Genomic DNA, 23,806 nt, shown 5'->3' on the forward strand with positions numbered 1-23,806 from the left:
TGTAGATCAGTCAGTCTGCAGTCTCCGACAGCAATGTAGTCGATCTCAAACACGCACACACAGATACAGTGTCAGAGGCAGAACTGCATGTATGGGGAGGGAAACCCCAGTCCTGAAGGGTCAGCTTGGATTGCTTACGCCTCTGTGATTAACTTAGTTGCTGATTGGCTGATGAGCCCACTGATTAAGGCTTCCCAAGCCTAAATGAATCGATGTGGATGGGAGTAAGAATCTCTTGAGAACTGGAGTTGTGTGGTTGCTCCTCCAGGTTTAGTGTTTATTTTTCCCTTGTCTGAAATCTCTGGCGTTGTAAAATAGCACTAAACTCTTTAAGAGACCCCAGATTTCTCATATCGTCACCGGAAAACCTTGTATCTCCAAAAAGTGAACTTTTCAGGAATTGAACAAAAAAAATGTTTATTATAGTTCTGGAACCTCAAGGTATTTTGAATGACTTTGATTGGTCCTAGAGTCATGAAACTTTTACAGCACGTGGAAGGGAATGACTGTCAATATACTGTATGTAAAAAAAAAACGATATGAGATCTGTCAATGGCTCATCAGAAACGGCTGACAAAGCTTGTCTAAATTCTACAAGTAACAAAACTGCTGGTTGTATGAAAAGCTATTGGCCGTAACTTCGGAGTTGTATAATCAATATCTATCAAATTTGTTAAGACATCCCAAATGCTTCAGAAACAAAAGCAACACATTTATAAGTGGCTAAAATTGTAAGCTTACCCATACGAGGACAACAAGATTCCAAAGCAAATGTGGCTAGTGCTGGTGCCAATACCTCGGGGAAGAACATTTTTTTTTTTAATCGATGAATACTTTAACCATCCCCACCCGACACTGACACACATAACTCATTGTTTTGGTCACTATCAGGAAACTAACCAGCAAAGATTAATTGGCACTTGTAAAGTACATTGGATTCCAAGAGTGTTTTCTCATAAAAACAAATGTGCAAGCACCTCAATCCATGATGAACCAATATAGATCTTGGGAACAAACATTTGGCTGAATTGGGGCAAAATGGTGATTTCCTGTCAAAAGCGTTGCAGTTATTCATTCCTTTCAGGTCACGTGTTTAAAAGTCTCTGAATCCATACAACCCCTCCGCCCCCCATTCAAAAATTTGGGATAGTTCCCAGCCCCTCCTCCATGCCAACTCCAAGGCGTTCACACCAGAAAACCCAGGATTTCTCCCTCTTTTCAAAGCAGAAGCATGTTCACTGGTGGTGGAGGGGACAGTTGGTAGGGGAGTTATTGATCTTCCCACACATCCATAAAGAAACAATGGCTCCATTGACTTGTCAGTATCCCCCTCACAGCCAGAGAAGTTAAAGGTCCAATGCAGCCATTTTTATCACAATATTAAATCATTTCTGGGTAACAATTTAGAACCTTACTGTGATTGTGTTTATTTTTGACCATTTTAATTGAAAACAAACAGATTCTTAGCAAAGAGCAATTTCTCAAACAAGAATTTAGCTAGGGCGGTCTGGGAGTGATGAGTGGGGAGGGGAAAACTGAAAACTAGCTGTCATTGCTAGAATTTTGGAACTTGTTCTTGTTGGTCTATTAACTAATTTACTGCCTGGTAGTAGGCATGCAAAAACTCCATCCCACCACAACAGGATTAAATTTCAGGCTGTCTTTTCAAACAGCTCATATACTAAAAGGGCATTATCATAATTTTCACAATTTCACAGTATTATTCCAAACTCAGTGTGGAAATATGTATAAAACAGAGAGAAATCACATTTTTGACTGCACTGGGCCTTTAACATGTAAATCGCGGTTAAAAAATGCGGTCGATTATTAACTAGAAGTGTGGGCTTGTTGCCCAGAGGAATCTGAACTATGCATTGATTATCAAAAACAACAACAACAACAACGAGGGACACATTTCCCTCTTCAGAACCACACGCAAGAATATAAACATGTCTCATATGAATAAAAATACATTGGTTTCTTCCAACTTCAAGGGACAAACAAATTCTCAAAATATTCAACCGTAGTATTAGAACTCAATCTTCACTTTTCTTGGGCGCGTCCACGATGACAAAGTTTGGGACACAGTGGAAGAATAACACTGGACCCTATCTTGGAAACTTTGGGAGTTATGCAGTGCGTGTATTGCACATACTGCATTGTAAGCAACTGAAATGAAAACGCAAATAACCTTTTCAAATGAAAATTTGAAACTTTTGCCAATGTGGTTTTCCACTATTCAGCTGAAAACCTGGAATTCTTCGTACAGTAGTACCTTTCCCAGAAATGTCACTGGTATGTTGTAAAGAACTTATCAAGAACATTGCACAAAGTCCAAGCTTACACAAACCCCCTTGGTCTTCTATATGCCAATCTACCATTTTGAAAGCCACATTAATGAACACGTCTTCCCCGGCCACAATGGCGGTCTTCTAAATGCATAATGTATTTATTTTGTGGGGTACAGACGTCGGTCAGATGGTCAGCAAAGCCCTTCTCTTGGCCAAACAAAATGGCTTTGATTGTACCGAGCCCCATCAGGTCTTCGAGCTGCTCACCAGAATATTAAACTTCTTCCTCATAAGCATATAAATGGCTTACCGGTGGGGGGAAATGGTTGAAAAGACATCATATACAGGGCTTCCTTGCAAAAGAGACCTTGGTCTCAATGGGACTCCTTGCTAAAATAGGTTAAATACATTACAACCAGTTTTGCCAACAGGGTTGTTTTTGTCTGAAACCCCACACATTAGTGTGTTGTACATTTCCCCCCCCCCATAAAACCGGGAAGACGAGCAATGTCTTATATGTATGATTACAAGAAGGAAAGGATAAGGGAATCAGACACTCACATAATGATTCACACACAAATATGACAATATACCACACAAACATGAATGATAACGTTCAATAAAATAAATCTAAAAACTAAAATATTTCAAATTTTATATCCCTAGTCCAGTGTTACTTGGATTACTCTCCCATTTACCATGAGATTACTTAAAATATTTAGATATTGTGGTTCTGTCTGTCTTTTGCCTGCTAGTAGTACCATATAGTCAGGATTTGAGAACTGTTTATTTCCGGTGAGTGAATTTCCTCGGCCTTCAAAGTACTCCGTGTTGTTTCCGAGGCTGTGTTAAAAATGTTGACATTGAGTTGCTACCGTAGGGAGACAAGGAAGAAAGAAACCTTGGTGAGCGTTGAAACAAGTTCAGCACACACATGCTTATAATAACAACGTCCCTCTGATAATGCTACATTGTATTGGGTGGTGTTGTGTAACACCCCAGGTTTTTCAGGGGATACAAGCTGGACATCCTCTGGCTGGCAGCCCTGTGACTGCTACTCCAAACAGTACACCTCCATTCACGCAATCACACACTAGTTCCCACTCATGCGAACTTAATCTCAGACACTCAACGTGCATTCACTCTTAATGCATTTTCTCTCAAATGCATGCACACACACACAGTCCTCACATACCCCTGCATCCCACACACACACACTCATTCCCATCTTCCATCCCTCCCACGCTCCTCCTTTTCTACAGCAGTAGCTACCCTATCCCCTGTCCGTAACCCAGGTTCATGCCTCCTCACATCACTTCCTGTCAGTCTCATCAGGTGTGCTCTCTCTGGCCACTCCAGGTGTCTGCTAGGCCCAGGTACTCTGGGTTCTCTGCCGTGGGCGTCACAAAGTCATTCACCTGCCTGGGAGGAGGGTTAGGCCCCCCATCCCTCTCCCCACCACCACCCCCTCCGGCCACAGCCTTAGCCACTAGGTCCAGGTAGTAGGGATTGTCGAAGGCAGGCGAGGTGGAGCCGGAGGTCATCATGGGGACCAGGTACTCCGGGTTCTCCACGCTATGTCCCGAGCTCAGGCCATTGGGGAGGTGCCGATGCCTCTCGGCTGCCCCCTTGCGGGGCAGGGTGCTGGGGCGCTCGACGGCCCCCGGCCGGAGGTCCTGCACCTCCTGGTTGATGTACTCTGGGGGAGGAGAATGAGGAGAGGAGAATAGTTCAGATATGTAGTTTCACATAGAGATATACAGGTTGAATTATATATTTTTTAAATGATAGTCTTTGAACATAAAGAAGTACAGGTGAAGGCACAGCCATATTACGTGAATAACAAATGAATAGGGACAACACTCAGACTGATTATGACTTGCACAGATGTTTTTCAGCACCACGTATAAGTAGATGAATGTGTGTATTCAGACCTGAGTTCAAATACAATTTGTTTTCCTTCAAATACTTGAGCATTTGCTTGAGCTTGCCTAGAGTACCAGATGCAAGGGGTAAGTTTACACTTATCCACTGCACTTATCCGGGGCGGCAGGGTAGCCTAGTGGTTAGAGCGTTGGACTAGTAACCGGAAGGTTGTGAGTTCAAACCCCCGAGCTGACAAGGTACAAATCTGTCGTTCTGCCCCTGAACAGCCACTGTTCCCAGGCCGTCATTGAAAATAAGAATTTGTTCTTAACTGACTTGCCTGGTTAAATAAAGGTAAAATAAAAAATAAAAATAAAATAAATCCGCAGTGGTGAAAAAAGTACCCAATTGCCAAAATTGAGTAAAAATAAAGATACCTTAATAGAAAATGACTCAAGTAAAAGTCACCCAGTAAAATACTACTTGAGTAAAAGTCTTTGATTTTATATATGCTTATTTATATATACTTATTTGGCGCTAGCCCCCATGGGAAGTACGTTATTTTCTTTAGGAATGTAGAATGTAGAAGTTGTCAACAAAATATAAATAGTAAAGTACAGATACCCCAAAACTGTACTTAAGTAGTACTTTAAAGTATTTCTACTTAAGTACTTCACACCACTGCTAATCCATTGGTTCCTTTGGACCAGGCAAAACAGCACAGGTCTATTGTGTACTGTCTATGACCTAACTCACCTGGTAACGCGTGATTATGATTATACGCATTACCCCTACGGGGCAGCGAGTGATGATTAAGATGATTATAATGATGCATCGGTGACGGTCCATCCGTCTCCAGGTCGCTCTCTCCTCCATTGGGGAAGGTGGGGTCTTTGCAATAGCGCCCGGGGCTCGCTGGGGCGTCATCGGGACCCCCGTCCAGGAACACAGAGTCCGAGTGTCCCCCCGTAGAGAGGTGTGAGGTGGTGCGGGCCAGGAGGGAGGGGTAATGGGGGTTCCAGGGCCCGTTGGAGATGGCACTGGCCCCCATGGGCAGAGTGGGGTACTGGCTGCGCCCCAGGGTGCTCACCGAGGAGTACATGCTTCTCGGGCCGCCCGCCATGGAGGGCTCACTGTCCAATCCATGTTCCGTACTCTGAGGGGGTGGAAGAAGAGTTTGTGTGTGAGACAGAGAGAGCGAGAGAGAGAGAGAGAGAGAGAGAGTGAGTGTGTGTGTGTGTGTGTGAGAGAAAGTAGATCAAGGAAACTTACTATTAGGGGAAGAAGAGGCAAAAGGGGATAGGGAAGGGGCAGGAGGAGGGGGAAAGATGGAGAAAGGAAGGAAATGAGGGAAGAACAGGAGAGGTCGCAAGTAGAGGCTAAGTGATCGTTCCAAAGACAGACAGGACAGAAGAAAAGGGTAAATGGGAGGAAAAGGCAGAGGAAATAATTCAGAGAGGACAAAGTGAGTTGAGTACTGACCCTGTGTGAGTGGTGTCGTGAGGGGCCGTTGGGGCCCGAGGTCTCCGCTTGGGGTCTGAAGAAGTTGGGCTGGGGCACCAGGTACTCCTCAGCATCCAGCAGGTCTCTGATTTCTGCTCCCTCCTCCTCCAGTAGCATCCTGAAGAACTGACTGTCAACCGGACTGGACAAACTCATCTTGTCATCATTCTGGCGAGAGAGAAGGGAGGGAGGGAGAAAGGAATGATTTAGGAAATTAAGTAAGCTGGTAAGCAAACAGATGGTGAGGGTTTGGCTACATGTATTTGAACAAACTCACATGCACACAGATTCCACTCATACTCATGTCACAGACTGGCAAACAATATCCACACATCAAGCATGTCTACAAGCACGCACACCACACCCAGTCACAGACGGCAACATACACAGAGACAACAACAGACACACACACCTGGATGACTACGTAGCGAGGTGGGTCTCGTGCCATGGCGCTGAACTCGGTCACCAGCTCCTTGAATTTAGGCCTGCTGTCTGGTTCAATCATCCAGCCTGAGTATCAAACGCAGACACAGGTCTGAACTATACTAATCAATGAAATACATTTAATTTGTGTTGCGCTTTTAAAAAAAGACTTGAATGGATGAGTCTTTTCCATTTATTTGGAGTATTGGCCTATGAGCTGTGTCAACAAACTTTGATTTTGGGATGAACCCCCACCCCCCCATTTTGTTTGTATGGAAGAAACTCTACAGTTCCAGTGCCACTTACACTTGACCATGATCATGTAGACGTCAATGGTGCAGATAAGGGGCTGGGGGAGCCTCTCGCCCCCCTCCAGCAGCTCTGGGATGTCTCGTGCCGGGATCAGGTCATAGGGCTTGGCCCCAAAGGTCATCAGCTCCCAAACAGTCACCCCTAATGAGATCGAGAGATACAGTTGCAGATAGAGATGGTTCCAAATGCTCCATCCAACATTAAAAAACAGTATGGTGTACTATGGTATAAATGCTGTAGTGTTTTTGCAGACTTTACTGTAGTATTCACTTTAGTATTTTTGCTGACTGTTCTATACTGTAGTGTTTTTGCAGACTGTATTATACTGTAGTATTTACTGTAGTGTTTTTCCAGACATAAATGTAGTATTTACTACAGTGTTTTTGTTGTATTATCTTTTACATAGAGGTGGCTTTCTCCTTCAGGAGAAATACTAAAAGAGCACATTTCCCTTAACCTTTAGGTAGGTAGGACTAGGGTGTGAATGGATAGTTCAGAGCTTCTGCTCCCTATTTCTATTACCTGTAGGGAACACAATGTGGTCTATATTTGGCATGTAGGTTTATCACTTATGGGTGTCACAAATTGTGATTATGGGGGAGGGGAATTGGCAGTATATATTCAAATTCAACAATTTAGCATTTACTATAGTTAAAAAAAGTGTAGTGTTTTTGCAGACATTACTGTAATTTTTACTACAGTGTATATTTGCAGATAATACTGTAGTAGTTACTGTAATATTCTACAACATTCTATTGTAAGTACTACACATGATCGAGGGATACTACAGTGTGTAGTATAGTATTCTACAGTAAGTACTGTAGTATTCTATAATAAACTGTTGTTTTGGCATGTGTGATATTATGGCAATAACAGTCTATTCAAACTAGAAGGTAGTCTTTGAATGTTTGGTGCCAACATGGCGGCCATTTAAATGTTATATCTCACACTCAGTTTGCGGACTTTATGCAGAGCTATAGATAAACAGTTGTGGGCACTAAAACCTGTGGTACAGGTTTTTGTAAACAAACTATTGCTATTCGATTCGATAGAGTGCCTTGTTGCATACGCATTATGGCAATTGTTCTGCCTATACGACTTAACTTTTTATTGCCCACAAATGTACAGAGAGAGATACTGTTGAGTCTGAAATAACAGTCGACGTTGCTGTCTTTGTGAATATTTAAATGTTTAGTGCCATTATTTATACATTAAGTATGAGTATCAAGATGGGTTAGAAGTGTCTAGACTGACCGTAGCTCCACACATCACTCTGGTGGGTGAACTTCCTGTGGAGGATAGACTCCAACGCCATCCACTTAATAGGCACCTGAAGAGCACAGATACATCACATTGAGTGAGCAAAACATTAGGAACACCTTCCTGATATTGAGTTGCACACCATTTTGCCCTCAGAACAGTCTCAATTCGTCGGGGCCAACGGGATCCCCCAGTTTGTTATGTCAAGTTGGCTGGATGTCCTTTGGGAGGAGGACCATTCTGGATAAACATAGGAAACTGTTGAGCGTGAAAAAAACCCAGCAACGTTGAAGTTCTTGACACACTCAAAACGGTGCGCATGGCAACTACTACCATACCCCGTTCAAAGGCACTTAAATATTTTGTCTTTCCCATTGCCTGGTTAAATAAAATACAAAACTTCACTGTCTGATGGCACAAATGCACAATCCATGACTCAATTGTCTCATGGCTTAAAATTCTTTCTTTAACCCGTCTCCTCCCCATCATCAATATATGTTAGTCTATATATGTATATTAGTCTAGTTATGTTAGGGATCAAGGGGATTGGATGCATGTTTTAAAGAAACGCCCATCAAGGTTAGAGTGGAGCTGAATGGAGAGAGAGAGAACGTTATCCTCTGAGTTTATAAAACTGTAAAAATAGCAGCATGGAAGCGCTGTTTAATGTACAATGTCAACAAAATGTAATTGCGGTTACTCCCACCCCTATTGCAGAATGCAGCCTTTTGTCAGCATGTCATCCACATTTTCATTAGTCCCCTGGTTTGGTGATTGGCATTTAGGCTGTGACAAAGAAAAGGCAGCAGACAGAACTAGAGCATGTTTTTGCAGGGAAGTTTGGTAGGGTGACCCAATTTGTAACTATGAAAATCATATTGTCGAACAGGTTGTGAACTAAAAAGTGTAATTCTTTTTTGTTTAATTTTAGAGGGGGGGGGGGGGGACAATCAATAGAAACAGAATTTGATCTTATCTTCAGGAGATTTTATTATATATTTACTTTATTTAGTCTGATCAGTGGAACAATTCACTTTTTTTTAATATATATATTGGGCAATAATGTAGGGTAATTACTCTGCTTGTCTGCAAGAACACTACTGTTATTCCCCACAGTTATTTTATTATTCCACTTCTTCTTGATGAGATTTTTCCCAATTTTGCAGGTGTAATCGCATATTTGAAATCTGATATGCATACTTGTGTCTTTGAAAATGTATTATATGAGGCTATGAATTTTTTCAGCCATTCATGGACAGTTTTGAATATGTCATACAAATAAGCATTGGATATTGAATGCTCCAGGAATCAAAAAATATTTTTGACATTTTAGGGGGACTCACAACTCATTAACACATCATATTTTGTATATGTAGAATAAGATGATGGCAAGGATCTTCAACTGGTCTGCATAAACCACCTGAATATTGATATTCATTAGACTTTTCTTGAAGGTTGGGTGATTTTGTGAAATAAATTGTTATTACGAGAACATTTTTGAACACCCAGCACTTGGAAAACATTAGGGGTGGCCAACCCTCCTGGAGAGCAAGCAGGATTTTCTTTCAGCCCTATTTTAAAAGAGATAGTTTACCCAAAATACAAAATGATTGTGTCCTTACCTTAAAAGCAGTCCATGGACAAGGAGAATAGAATTTATGATTTGGTTACACACTGCCATCAACTATTAATATGAGTATTTCCTGTGCAGAGCTTTAGTGTAGTGGTAACACTCCTCGGCACGTGTCACATACAGCTTTCCACCTGAGAACAGGGATCAATCCCTGCACCCAACCTTCCCAATGTTTCTCCCATTTTCCTGTCTCCCCATCTCATTTAATTACTGTCTGAAAAAGTGTCAAACCACCCCAAAAAATATTAGCATACTCAAAGTAACAGTAGTCCTAAATACACCTGACATGTGGTAATTTTAAAAAATCCACCCTGGCCATTGGCCTAAGCCATGTCAGAATATGTAGAATTGCAGGAAATTGGCACAACTAGGGGCTGTGTCATTGAGCAATGAAATTCACATTGGCAGCCATGCAACATGTATTTAGTCTTGCACGCATTAAGTATTTTTAAACCAACTAGGGCTTTCTGTAAGGTAACAAGGTCAGATTGCAGCTCTAACTTAGCCTGGATTTAACAGGTGACATCAATAAGGGATCATAAATTTCACCTGGATTCATCTGGTCAGTCTATGTCACGGAAAGTTCCTAATGTTTTGTACACTCAGTGTGTATGTATGTATATATATATATATATTACACACACACAGCCATACCTTGCCTCCGTCAGCATGGTACTCTGTTTCGTCTATGTCCAACAGGCGAGCCAGGCCGAAGTCAGTGATCTTGACGTGGTTGGGGTTCTTTACCAGGACGTTACGTGCTGCCAGGTCCCTGTGCACAAGACGCACATCCTCCAGGTAGCTCATCCCCTAAACATACACACACAGACACAAAATAAGAAATTACACCCATAGCCATTATGATCCCATGCAGACGGACAAACAAATTAATGATGGACAGATCATATCTCTCGTAGCCTCACCTTCGCTATCTGCACACACCAATTGAGGAGGTACTGGGAGCCGATGTGGTCCTTGTTCTCTCGGACGTAGTCCAGCAGGCAGCCGTATGGCATGAGCTGGGTGACCAACTGAACTGTGGAGGTCAGGCAGATACCCAGCAGACGACACACATAGGGACTGGCCACACCGGCCATTACGTACGCCTCCTGTGTGTGTGTGTGTGTGTGTGTGTGTGTGTGTGTGTGTATGTGTGTGTGTGTGTGTGTATGTGTAAAGAAAGAGAGAAAGAGCGAGAAAGATAGTGAGAGTCTGTGTGTAAGGATTCATTAAAAGAAGGATGGGTTGATACCAAAACTCACATCCAGGATCTCCTTGTTGGCCTTGGGCGAAGTGTTCTCCCGCAAAACCTTGATGGCCACCGGGATCTTCACATTCTCCCCATCAGGAGCCCACGCCCCCTGGAATGAGTATATCCACATTATAATTACGCTATAATAACATAGTAACTTTAGAAAAAGTTTGAATTTCAATAAACGATGTTGACAATCAATGTTATATTACATTTCAAACTATTCGATTGGTATGAGGGTATCTTATAGACAACGCGAAGGCAGACAGACGCTTGCACACACACCTTGTAAACAGTGCCGAAGGCTCCTGAGCCCAGAACTCTTAGCTTCTTTAGCTCGGTCTCCTTGAGGATGCGCATCTGGGCCTGATTGGGCAGGGCTCCACTGGGAGTCAGAGGCTCCACCAGCTGCAGACAGAGAGAAGACTCCCATCATGTTTGCAGTTAAAACTAGAACCGCAATCACCGACTCTTTAACTTAGAACTGAAACTTTTATCACACTTGTGTTAAGACAAGACCTACGACATTGATAATGCCCTGGGAAACACTAATAACATTAACTACAGGGGTTATAGAAGAAACATTTCCGGGGGCCAAGTTAACCTGCCCTTTCATGTGTATATATATTTTTTTTATTTAAAAAATGTTTTAAAAGCATGACCATGTTCTTCGGGAAAGAGGATACTTTTGTACACGTATGAAACCTTTCAATGTATAAAAAAAAAAAGACGAATCCATATGAAGGAAATCCGTCGCAGTGACAGAACTTTAACCTCTTTACAAGCTTCGCATTAATCATTTTCCAAATTCTGTCTTTTGAACAACAACCCCCCCCCTCCCCATGATGCTTCGCACCAGCCCCATGTGTCATGGCAGTGCCCACACCCACCTCATGCTCCTGGAGGATCCTCCTCAATGTCTCCTTCCTCTTGAGCTGTTTCTGTCGGCGTAGGTAGAACACCAGCAGACCCAATAGGATGAGGAAGAGCACCGCCCCGCCCACCGCAGCCGCGATCGAAGTGCCCGGCCTGGAAAGACAGAGAGCAACATTCACATTCATCAAGTACCTACTACTTTTACTAATGCTACTACACATTCATAAACCCTCTTGGCTTCCTTGTGAATATTTTGTGAATGCATTGAAGCAGGTGTAAGTAATCCTCGGAGCAACAGGACAACAGGCTCAAAGATGACACTGGAGAACTTTGGTTATAGAGCAGGAGAGATAAAAGATCACAATTTCTTTTTACGACAGTTGGATAAGAGAGAATGGGAGAGAGTTGGATAAGAGGGGAGAAACAGCACCAACGTGGTGGGTGTGGCTTGGAGAAAAAAGAAAATTATTGAAAAAGAAAGACAATGGGATATCAGTTAAGAGTATTGCAGAGCATGACAGATATTTGTGATGGAAAACCTTACCCTGTTTTAGTATGGATGGGGCAGCCTCTCTCATCCTTCTGAGTGCACCTAAGAAAGAAAAAGCAGCATTAGCATTGTGCAGTTTTGGTGGTGGTGTGTTTGTGTTCACGCGGCTGTTTGTGTGTGTGTTCACGCACCTGTTTGTGTGTGTATATATCCTCATGTCATATCGGTGTGTGTGTTTAAGTTTGGGTGTGTTTGCAGTCACATGCCCATTTGTGTGTGTGTGTTTACGATCACATGCCTGTGTGTGCATGTTCACATGCCTGTGTGTTTGTGTGTGTATATGTCTCATGTTACATCTGTGTGTGTGTGTGTGTGTGTGTGTGTGTGTGTGTGTGTGTGTGTGTGTGTGTGTGTGTGTGTGTATATGTGTGTACACTCACGAGAGTGTGCAGTTGGTGTTGCAGGAGAGGCAGTGGCCCGTGGCGTTGCTATATTTCCACACAGTGTGCTGCTCCTCCTTCAACCCACTGGGACATTTCTCCACACACACCTCCCCATCCTGGTAGTGCAGGCAATCTGTACATTGGTGGGCCCCCTAGAGGTAAGACGAAAGAGAGAGCTTAGATTCACACACACAGTATTTAAAAACACATATAGTCAAACGTTTTTGCCCCCTTCCTGATTTGATCAGTTTTTGCATATTTTTTTTATATTGAATATAGCAGATCTTCAACCAAAACCTAACATTAGATAATGCGAAACGGAGTTGACAAATAACCACATTTTTTAAAACGTATTTTATTTATTTAATTAAAGTTATGCAACACCTAATTCCCCTTTGTAAAAAAGGAATTGCCCCCTTACACTCAATAACTGTCTGTGCCACCTTTAGCGGCCACCTTTAGCGGCAATGACTGCAACCAAATGCTTCTTGAAGTTGTTAATCAGTCTCTCACATCAATGAGGAGGAATTTTGGCCCACTCTTGCATGCAGAACTGTTTTAACTCAGCAACAATTGTGGGTTTTCAAGCATGAACTGCTCGTTTCAAGTCCTGCCACAACATTTGAATTGGTATTAAGTCTGGACCTGGACAAGGCCATTCCAAAACGTCAAATGTGTCGCTTTTTAACCATTTTCATGTAGACATAATTGTGTGTTTTGGATCATTGTCGTGCTGCATGACCCAGCTGCGCTTCAGCTCACAGACGGATGACCTGACATTCTCCTGTAGAATTCTCTGATACAGAGCAGAATTAATGGTTCCTTCTATTAAGGCAAATCATCCAGGACCTGAGGCAGCAAAGCATCCCCAAACCATCACACAACCACCACCAAATAAAATAAAATGTTATTAGTCACATGCACCGAATAGTGAAATGCTTACTTACAAGCCCCTAACCAACAATGCCGTTTAAAAAATACGAATAAGAAATAAAAGGAACTAAAGTAATTAAAGAGCAGCAGTAGAATAACAATAGCGAGACTATATACAGGGGTTAGCGGTTAGTCAATAATATGTAGTCGGTAAGTCGGTAATATGTACATGTAGGTAGAGTTATTAAAGTGACAATGCATAGAAAAGAGTTATTAAAGTGACAATGCATAGACTTGGAGCTCCGGTAGAGCTTGCCGCGCGGTAGCGCAGAGAACAGTCTATGACAGGGGTGGCTGGAGTCAGACAATTTTTAGGGCCTTCCTCTGACACCACCTGGTATAGAGGTCCTGGATGGCAGGAAGCGTAGCCCCAGTGATGTACTGGGCCATACGCACTACCCTCGGTAGTGCCTTGCGGTCAGAGGCCAAGTAGTTGCCATACCAGGTAGTGATGCAACCAGTCAGGATGCTCTCCATGGTGCAGCTGTAGAACCTTTTGAGGATCTGAGGATGCCATGCCAAATCTTTTCAGTCTCCTGAGGGGGAATAGGTTTTGTCGTGCCCTCTTCACGGCGGTCTTGGTGTGTTTGGACTATGTTAGTTCGTTGGTGATGTGGACACCAAGGAACTTGAAGCTCTCAACCTGCTCTAGTACAGCCCAGTCGATGAGAATGGGGGCGTGTTCGGTCCTCCGTATTCCTGTAGTCCAGAATATTCTCCTTTGTCTTGATCACGTTGAGGGAGAGGTTGTTGTCCTGGCACCACACAGCCAGGTCTCTGACCTCCTCCCTATTGGCTGTCTCGTCGTTGTCCGTGATCAGGCCTACCACTATTGTGTCATCGGCAAAAACGTAATGATGGTGTTGTAGTCATGCCTGGCCGCGCAGTTATGAGTGAACAGGGAGTACAGGAGGGGACTGAGCACGCACCCCTGAGGGGACCCCGTGTTGAGGATCAGCATAGCGGATGTGTTGTCCACCTGGGGGCGGCCGTCTGGCCCTGCGGCCTTGTGAATATTGACCTGTTTAAAGGTCTTACCCACATCGGCTGCGGAGAGCGTGATCACACAGTCGTCCGGAACAGCTGGTGCTCTCAGTGTTATTTGCCAAATGGAGGGCGAGGGAGAGCCTTGTACGCGTCTCTGTGCGTGGAGTAAAGGTGGTCTAGAGTTTTTTTCCCCTCTGGTTTCACATTTAACATGCTGATAGAAACTTGATAAAAACTAACCCTGACCCTCTGGATAAGCGTTTTCCTGTTTGCTTATGGTGGAATACAGCTCATTGAGTGCGGTCTTAGTGCTAGCATCGGCCTGTGGTGGTATGTAGACAGCTCTGAAAAATACAGATAAACTCTCTAGGTAGATAGTGTGGTCTACAGCTTATCATGAGATACTCTACCTCAGCCGAGAAAAACCTCGAGTCTTCCTTAAATATCGTGCACCAGCTGTTGTTTACAAATATACATAGTCCGACCCCCCTTGTCTTACCAGACGCCACTGTTCTATCCTGCCGATACAGCACATAACCAGCCAGCTGTGTGTTGATAATGTCGTCGTTCAGAAACGACTCCGTGAAGCATAAGATATTAGTTTTTAATGTCCAGTTGCTAGTTTAATCTTCCTCGTAGGTCATCGATTTTATGATTAGGTTTTGGTTGAAGATCTGATAACATTCGGGGTTAAAGCTATGCAAAAGTAGAGAAAATTAGAAAGGGGAAAAATACTTTTTCACAGCACTGTATATGAAAACACACACAAAAACTCATAAATGAAATTACACACAAACAGAGGGATATCGTCTACACACACACACAAACGTAACACAAACACCCACTCATATACGAAAACACACGTCTTACCGGGCCTAGGCAGGAGGCAGAGCCATTGATGGGGCGACACTCTGAGTGACAGGCGCCACAGACTCTCTCGGAGTTGTCGAAAAACTCCCTCGGGGAACTGCACCAAACACATCATCATCAGCATCATCATCAACATTGTCCTCATCACCATTGCCATAGTCATTATCACTGTTATCATTAACATCACAATCATCAACATCATCGCCTTATCTACACATCCAAACAGTCCACACATTCTACCTGCATCAAGATGATCTCAAGATGACCATTAAATCGTAGGTGGCTCTTTTAAGCTAGTTGTATCTTATTCTTGATACCATATCTTGTTTTGACTTATTTTTTCATGTTTATGCTAATATGGCAAGAATTTGCTAGCTAGCTAACCAACAACTGTAGTGATGTATTTGAGACAAGTGCATATTGGGCAAATTGTTTTGTGTTTTCAATAAACAAACATTTGGAGACAAAATATAGTTCACATGTTGTCAATAATCCTTTGAAACGAAGCCAACCCTGTCTGTTTTGCCCCAAAGTTGTACTCGCATCCGTTTTGTTGCTAGATGACCCACCAGTCTATACAGTGCCCTACTTTTGACCAGAGCTACATAATGCTGGGCTGTGTTCATTAGAAACCAAACAGAATGAAACAGACTGAAACAGGAAGGAACTACCAGGGCTGGATTTATCTTTTTCTATTGCAAAATGTTTAACATATTCCATTGTGTGTCCTAATGAACAAAACACACACTTTCAACTCTTCACACACGCTGCTGCTACTCTTGTTTATCTATCCGGATTGCCTTGTCACTTTTACCCCAACTACATGTATATATTACCTCAATCACCTCGTACCCACACACATTGACTTTGTACCGGTACTCCTTGTACACAGCCTTGAGTTACCATTTATTTATATTTTTGTGCAAATGTTCTTTTTAACTCTGCATTGTTGGGAAAGGGCTCATTAATAAGCGTTTAATGGGAAAGTTTACACCTTTTGTATTCGGGGTATGTGACTTCGATTTACTCTTGAGTTGCATGACAACTTGGTCTCGCTTGTATGTTTTTTTTAAAACATCATTCCGTTCTATTGGGAGATTGTGGCCAACGCTCGTGCAGCAAATATAGCCGACACCCAAATATTGCGTGCGCAAGCGTTGCAAAATAAAATGGACACGTACATGTTATTCAGTCATTTCATCCACACTGGTCGTACGCGTCAACGGGTGTCAGCGCAGCCAGGCGCTAAAACAGAACTTGGTTCTATCTGAGATGCTTGATGCGCTGCAAGTCCCGCCTCTCTTATCTACTCATTGGTTTTCAGGAGCATACAAGCAAAAAAAAATATTTATAAAACGGCCCTTACAACGGGAGTTATTTTTGCGCGCGGTACCAGAATTCTATGCTGCTTTTCTACCAGTTGATTGTTGCATTTTGCTGCTATTATATTCACCCCTCACTGCTTCATATTAGGCTTTATAAAACAGAATTTTTTTAACCTCTCAATCTCTTATCCTTTCTTCTTATAGCAAAGTAACGAGTATCTATAGTAAACTAATCAAAAATGTATTTTATATTTGAGATTCTTCAAAGAAGCCACCCTTTGCCTTGATGACAGCTTTACACACTCTTGGCTTTCTCTAAACCAGCTTCATGAACGGGATTGCTCAACGCCCAGATTTTCTAGCGTTAATAAATAGTACAGAAACACACAAGTTTGTATGACTCCAGGTCAAAATTCTACAAAGATCAAGCAAAAAATAAAAAATAAAAAAGGACCATACGCATTTCAGGTAAAATAACAACCCAATGTTCATCTCCCAGGACAAATTGGCTAGACATAACAAGCTAGCTAAAAGTCCATGAATATGTCATGTGTGTTTCGACATGCACCCAAATTAATATTCATGGTTCACAACACGTGCGCGCGTGGCCAGTGTAGTCAGCATGTAATACTGTACAAGCTGCTTTGGTCTGGATCAACCAAAGGAACCAGAGGGCAGATTCAACAATAAAAGCTTTTCAATTGATTGACTAAATGCTTTAATCACTTGATCCAGTTGTCATTTCCACATTTGTATCGATTTGCTCTGACAATACTGTACTCCCTATTCATTTTTGACAATCTCCATTTTGTGGAAGCAAAAGACGGCAATGTTTGCATTTCATGGCACAAAATGCACCTTTTTCATAACATAGTAACAACTCTAACGGCACCCCATACGTCTATCACCCCTGATAGATATTGCACTCCTCCACACACTCTTGACTTATTTTCCAGCCATAGGAGCCGGGAGAACGCGTGTGTACGTGCGTATGACAGATTGTTTGACCGTCTCTCACCCCTGATAGATGTCGCACTCCTCCACGCATTCCTTCCCACGCTGGAATTTCACACAGGCCACACACTGGCTGGGCCCTGGCCCCCAGCAGCCATTAGCACACAGCAGATGACACATACGGCCCTCCACCACTAGGAGGAGAGGACAGGGAGAATTCAATTAGATTCAATAAACTTTACTGATCACCAAGGACACAGCTTTTGGTGCCACATGGAAAATACTAACATTCACACATGAATGCACACACACACACTGATGTTTCTTCCATCTCAACACACAACCACCATACACACATACACATAAACATAGACATCCACAAAATGTGCCTATTAGCATGCACGCGTGCTGCTTGTTTTCATTCAAGAAGGGTGTGCGCGTTATGCATACCACACTCCTGGGGGTCCTGGTTGGCATTGACGATTCGGTGGGGCCCCTGGGTGGGGTGCAGCAGGGTCCCCCAGGGCAGGTCCTGGGTGTAGCAGAGCTGGGAGTTGTTGTGGAGCAGGACCAGACCCCCGCTGATGCTCCTGAGTGAACGCAGACCCAGAGAACGGATCTGTATTGACTGGACCCCCAGAGAGAACACTCCTCTAAAAGGAAAGAGAGGAGAGGTGGGAGCCCATTTATTCAGTTAGTAGTATGGGCGAAGACACTTGCGCTGTGAGTCAAGTTATATTCTGCAGCGTGACCTATGCTGTAAGTTTAGTTTAACAGCAGGTTTAGTTACAGCGCGATACAAGCGCCACACACGTTTTTTAGAACATTTAAATCTATTTTTGGGAGTGAAAAATGTTAGAGGAGAAAATGGGGTTAAGAGGAGCTAGAAGGATGGTAGAAGAAGGGTAAAGAGGGGAGGAGTGAAAGAGCAGATAGCTTGACAGAAACACAGAAAACGGGAAAGCAGAAAACACCATACCAGTAGCAATTGCACAGACTTCCATCCACTAACCTGCAATATTTACAATATCACCCTGCAGGCTCAGGCAGCTGTGCTGGGTAATCATTAGCTTTTATAACCCAAAGTTCAAGGGATCCTTGACCAGACAGACATGCATAGAACATGGACACATATAATGAGGACAAACGTAGACAGGCAGGCAGCAGGACAAAGAGACAGCAAGACAGACAGGTAGATGGATATAATTAATATTGACTGGCAAGACAAACAGAAAAAAAGGTATTATTATACAAGACAGACTTCATGAAACATTAGTAGACCAAAACTAGTGGACAGACGGACTTGGCCGGCGGACTGACAACAGACATGATACTGTAATGACATGGCGGAGACGAACAGACTTACTTATAGAGCATCCTTCCTCGGATCACTTTCAGGTTCTCAAACACACTCAGGTTAGTCCAGTTGGCTGGCCACGCATCAATGTACAGATATCCTGTAGGGAACAGAAACACACACAAACACGCATACAGAATCAATGCTATCCCAAAAGAAAGTAACGAGTGTGTGCGCGTGTGTGTGTGTGTGTGTGTAAATGGCTGTGCGTGTTTATGCATGTGTGAGGGTAAGTGTGTGTGTGCATGTGCATTCCATTTATGTGCACATGCATATATGCGTGAGTGTGTGCGTGTGTGTGTGCATGTGTGTATATGTGTGTTAATGTGTACATGCATGTGTACGCGTGTGTTCAGTACCTGTGATCTCCACCAAATTCTTAAATGCATCCAGCTCACTAAGGGTCAGACCTGTCATGTTAGCCAATGGGTCGCTGGACAAAAGGAACACAAGAGATCACACATGAGTGTGGTCAATATGGACATGAACAACACCTTAACAACTCAACATGTGACAGCTAATGTGAGGTGAGCTTTCAGGCATAAAATAGCTGCTGTGACATCACCCTGGAGGGTAATACTGCTACACAATAGCCACTTGCCCATTATTGTGTCGTATCCGTGCGAGGCAGTGCGTGCTAGTGCCAAAAAGGTTTGAAGCGATTGCTTCCCGTGAGGAAGCGTGAATGTGACAAGTTCTTCCATACTAGTTATTTACAGGAAGAACTCCCTTGCTGAGTCTTTCTGGTGTTAGCAAACAATGGCTTGCATGGAGATGGCACAATAATGGGCAAGAGGCTCGGACCCGATTGCTGGATTGAGCTTGCCAGTAAACTGAAAACCTCGCCCAGGTTGAACCCAGGTTTTTAGTGGCTGTTGGTAACAGACAAATCCCCCTCTCTTAGTGGGCCAGATATAAGGTAGAAAAGAGACAGTAGAGCAGTTACCCTGTGAAGCTCTGTGGAAGGAAAGCCAGACTGCCATAGATCTTATTGCAGCCAGTGAACTGGGCCACGTTGGAGGAGCTCACCCAGGAGGAGCTCTGGAGATCACCCATGCCCAGCCCATAGCACACTGGAACACACAGATACAGTCAGGGTGAATAAGCACACACGCAAATGTTAAAACACACACACCGCCACCATCACCACCACCGTCATAACATATGAGCACATACGAACTCAAAAACACACACACACACACAAACCTTTTGGACATTCCCCTTCACACTTCTCACACTTCTGTGTCTGTGTGTCCTTGCCGTCAGGCTGGGTGATAATCACTTCCTGGTTCGCTTTAGGACACACCATGGTACAGGCCACCTCCATGGCTAGGTAGTTATCTATAGAAAGAGAGATGTTGATTTTAAAATATAATTGAGATATTTCTGTTTCTATATGTTTTCTTTGGCAATGTACAGTATGTGTCGCTACACTCTCCATGATAATAAAGCCTTTTGAATTGACCTCAAATTAATTGAGAGAGAGAGAGAGAGTGCGTGTTAAGAAGGAATAAGTGAGAGGGAGGGATAGAGAGACAATATAATTCCTTAAAGAGACAGAGAGAGAAACAGAGACGGACATAGAAAAAGGGACATTTATAAATACAGGAAAGTAAGCCGAGCTTACAGGGACATGTCTTGACGCAGGTGGCCCCGAAGCTGAACTTCCTGTTGGGGTTGGGTTTGGACACGAAGGTGACCGGGTCGTAGATGGTGGGGGGCGGACAGTTGTCTTTACACGTCCCGCTGTCGTTGAAGTGACGGCACGACTGTAAAACAGAGGCAGTTCTTTAGCAGTTTGTCCGAAGGAAATGAAAAAGTTAGGTTGTGCTGCAGTATTGGCAGAACAATTGCCGCAATGCGTATGTAACACACCACCGTATTTTCTCCTGGCGCAACTGTAGGAACCAATACAGTGGAAAATGTACACATCGGAGGCAAGAGTCAAGACACATTATTTAAAATAAGACAGGGAGTTCCTGTGTGTGTGTCTGTCTGTATATAATGGCAGTATTCTCACCAGGCAGTCTGAGTCTTTGGGCCCAGTGCAGCCGGCAGCACACTGCATGTGGCAGCAGTCATTGGGATCGGGTCCCTTACAGCGCAGACACCCCGATGCACAGTGCACATGGGTCACTATAAGGGGAGAGAGAAAGAGAGAAAGTGTGTGAGAGACAGAGAGAGGGGCATAGACAGAATGGAGACATAAAGACAAACAGATTGAGAGAAGAAATGATGGAAAGAGACAGACTCACGGGTCTGGCAGTCTTTCTCGGTCTCTCCCCAGCAGCTTCGCTTTACACAGGCAGGGGAGCACTTCGGACCTGGGACAAAAGACAAAACGGTCAACAACGCCTTGACAGACGGTCACCGATGTTGACCAAACATTGACCTCTGGAGACAGATTGTTGCAGAGACTGACCACACTTCAATCATAGTTGACTGACAAATGGGATGTACAGTGCCTTCAGAAAGTATTCAGACCCCTTGACTTTTTCAACATTTTGTTATGTTACAGAATTATTCTAAAATGGCGTATATCAAAAAAGTCCTCAGCAATCTACACACAATACCCCATAATGACAAAGTGAAAACAGGTTTTAAGAAAAAAAAAAAGAAACACCTTATTTACATAAGTATTCAGAAACTTTGCTATGAGAATCAAAATTGAGTGCAAGTGCATGCTGTTTCCATTGATCATCCTTGAGCTGTTTCGACAACTTGATTGGAGTCCACCTGCGGTAAATTCAATTGATTGGACATGATTTGGAAAGGCACACACCTGTCTATAAGGTCCCACCAGTTGACAGTGCATGTCAGAGCAAAAACCAAGCCATGAGGTCGAAGAAATTGTCCGTAGAGCTCCGAGACAGGATTGTGTCGAAGCATTGAAGGTCTCCAAGAACACAGTGGCCTCAATCATACTTAAATGGAATAAGTTTGGAACCACCAAGACTCTTCCTAGAGCTGGCCGCCTGGCCAAACCGAGCAATTGGGGTAGAAGGGCCTTGGTCAGAGAGGTGACCAAGAACCTGATGGTTACTCTGACAGAGCTTTAGAGTTCATCTGAGGAGATGCGAGAACCTTCCAGAAGGACAACCATCTCTGCAGCACTCCACCAATCAGGCCTTTATGGTAGAGCGGCCAGACAGAAGCCCCTCCTCAGTAAAAGGCACATGACAGGCCGCTATGAGTTTGCCAAAAGGCACCTAAAGACTCTCAGACCATGAGAAACAAGATTCTCTGGTCTGATGAAACCAAGATTCAAATCCTTGGCCTCAATGCCAAGCTTCACGTCTGGAGGAAACCCAGCACCATCCCTACAGTGAAGCATGCTGGTGGCAGCTTCATGCTGTGGAGGTGTTTTTCAGCGGCACGGACTGGGAGACTAGTCAGGATCAAGGCAAAGATGAACGGCGCAAAGTTTCTCCAGAGCGCTCAGGACCTCAGACTGGGGGCGGGAGTTCACGTTCCAAAAGGACAACGACCCAAAGCACACAGCCAAGACAATGCAGGAGTGCCTTCGGGACAAGTCTCCGAATGTCCTTGAGTGGCCCGGCCAGAGCCCGGACTTGAACCCGATCAAACATCTCTGGAGAGACCTGAAAATAACTGTGCAGCAACACTCCCCATCCAACCTGACAGAGCTTGAGATGATGTACAAAGAAAAACTCCCCAAATACAGGTGTGCCAAGCCCAAGCCTCATACCCAAGAAGACTGGAGGCTGTAATTACTGCCAAGGGTAAAGGGTCTGAATACCTATGTAAATGTATTTTATTTTTGTATAAATTAGTAACAATTTCCAAAAAACGTTTTTTGCTTCGTCATTATGGAGTATTGTGTAGATTAATATGGGGGAAAAAAACAAATAATACATTTTAGAATAAGGCTGTAACCTAACAAAATGTGGGAAAAGTAATGGGGTCTGAATACCCTTCCGAAGGCACTGTGTGTGTGTGTGTGTGTATTACCTGTGTGTGTGTGTGTACACGTCTGAGAGTACGTGTGTGTGTGTGTAAACTCCCATAACAGGAACACTCACAGTTGGGGGCCCGGGCCTGCAGGCGGAGCTGCTTGGCATGCGTGTTCTTTTCATCCAGTGTGTCCCTCCACTCCATGTGCTGGGGGTCTGGGAAACAGAGCTGGTGGTTTCCCCAAATATGCACTCCACCCAGCAGGATCTCTATGGGGTTAACATGACAGGGAGAGAAGGGTCAGTTCAAAATGTTCACAGAGGAACTGACAAAAAAAACCTAACAAGAGATTACATTCCTTGAAGTAATCACTGATGAGAAATGACTGGACAGGAAAAAGCCATGTGGTAAAGCCCTTGCATTCACCTGTTCAATCATGTCTAATTAGTTGTTACGACAAAGAAGGAAAGATGCACTTTTAAAGAATTAAAAAAGGGGCCGATAAGTATCCAATCCATCCCTTCATTCAATTACGATTACATCCCTCCTGTATTCCAAAAAGACTTCCCTCTCACTCTCTGGCCCCTCCCTCACCTGTGAGACTGCGGAGGCGGAGCACCCTCAGGCCCACCCCTTCTTGAGGGAGGGTGTTATCCAGGACAGCCAGAGCATAGCTGGAGTTGTACAGCTGGCTTCCCCGGATGATGCGCAGGTTGTCCAGCGGCACCACACTCACAGACACACGGGCAATCAAGACGTAGCCCTGCACCTCCACGATACCCTGGAGAGGGGGAGGGAGGGAAGGAAGGGGGGGAAGGGAGGGATGTTAGCATTGATAACAGGTGAGGGAGAAGAAGAAGAAAAATCAGGCAAAGAAAACATACCTGTAGGAAGGAGAGGTCCGGCTTGCCCCGAAGATGTGTGATCTCTAGGTTGCCGTGCACCACCTGGCAGTCAGTGTAGAGCAGCCGCAGGGTCTCATAGTGGTTCTCCAGACTGGAGGGCAGGGCCAGCTTCATGTCTGTGCCCAAGCACACTGACAACACGCACACACAAAATAGATATGTTAATACATGTTACCTTTAATTTAAAGAACAGGATCCTGAGTTGAAGCAG

General features: G+C 43.9%; 1 protein-coding gene across 2 annotated transcripts in view; it reads right to left on the bottom strand.

Moving 5' to 3' along the window:
* Positions 1-400: 400 nt before the first annotated feature.
* The window catches only part of erbb2 (erb-b2 receptor tyrosine kinase 2), a 37,332-nt gene continuing 13,926 nt past the window's right edge, over positions 401-23,806 (bottom strand). The window contains exons 2-28 of one of the 2 annotated variants that reach the window (XM_021565444.2): positions 23,575-23,726; positions 23,285-23,471; positions 22,819-22,959; positions 21,031-21,099; positions 20,796-20,911; positions 20,403-20,544; positions 19,982-20,116; positions 19,722-19,848; positions 19,135-19,208; positions 18,785-18,875; positions 17,869-18,071; positions 17,483-17,612; positions 15,140-15,236; positions 12,347-12,501; positions 11,961-12,008; positions 11,431-11,569; positions 10,826-10,948; positions 10,551-10,649; positions 10,212-10,397; positions 9,943-10,098; positions 7,650-7,725; positions 6,390-6,536; positions 6,073-6,170; positions 5,640-5,828; positions 4,914-5,313; positions 3,603-3,990; positions 401-3,162 (exon numbers count right to left, since the gene is read on the bottom strand). In XM_021565444.2, coding sequence (XP_021421119.2) covers positions 3,623-3,990; positions 4,914-5,313; positions 5,640-5,828; positions 6,073-6,170; positions 6,390-6,536; positions 7,650-7,725; positions 9,943-10,098; positions 10,212-10,397; positions 10,551-10,649; positions 10,826-10,948; positions 11,431-11,569; positions 11,961-12,008; positions 12,347-12,501; positions 15,140-15,236; positions 17,483-17,612; positions 17,869-18,071; positions 18,785-18,875; positions 19,135-19,208; positions 19,722-19,848; positions 19,982-20,116; positions 20,403-20,544; positions 20,796-20,911; positions 21,031-21,099; positions 22,819-22,959; positions 23,285-23,471; positions 23,575-23,726 — 3,848 coding nt within the window. In that variant the 3' untranslated portion in view covers positions 401-3,162; positions 3,603-3,622. Of the gene's footprint in view, positions 3,991-4,913; positions 5,314-5,639; positions 5,829-6,072; positions 6,171-6,389; positions 6,537-7,649; positions 7,726-9,942; positions 10,099-10,211; positions 10,398-10,550; positions 10,650-10,825; positions 10,949-11,430; positions 11,570-11,960; positions 12,009-12,346; positions 12,502-15,139; positions 15,237-17,482; positions 17,613-17,868; positions 18,072-18,784; positions 18,876-19,134; positions 19,209-19,721; positions 19,849-19,981; positions 20,117-20,402; positions 20,545-20,795; positions 20,912-21,030; positions 21,100-22,818; positions 22,960-23,284; positions 23,472-23,574; positions 23,727-23,806 lie in introns of both variants that reach the window. The other variant, XM_021565443.2, reaches the window with a different exon arrangement.

This window comes from Oncorhynchus mykiss, chromosome 16, assembly GCF_013265735.2.
Source record: "Oncorhynchus mykiss isolate Arlee chromosome 16, USDA_OmykA_1.1, whole genome shotgun sequence".
Taxonomy (NCBI): Eukaryota; Metazoa; Chordata; class Actinopteri; order Salmoniformes; family Salmonidae; genus Oncorhynchus; species Oncorhynchus mykiss.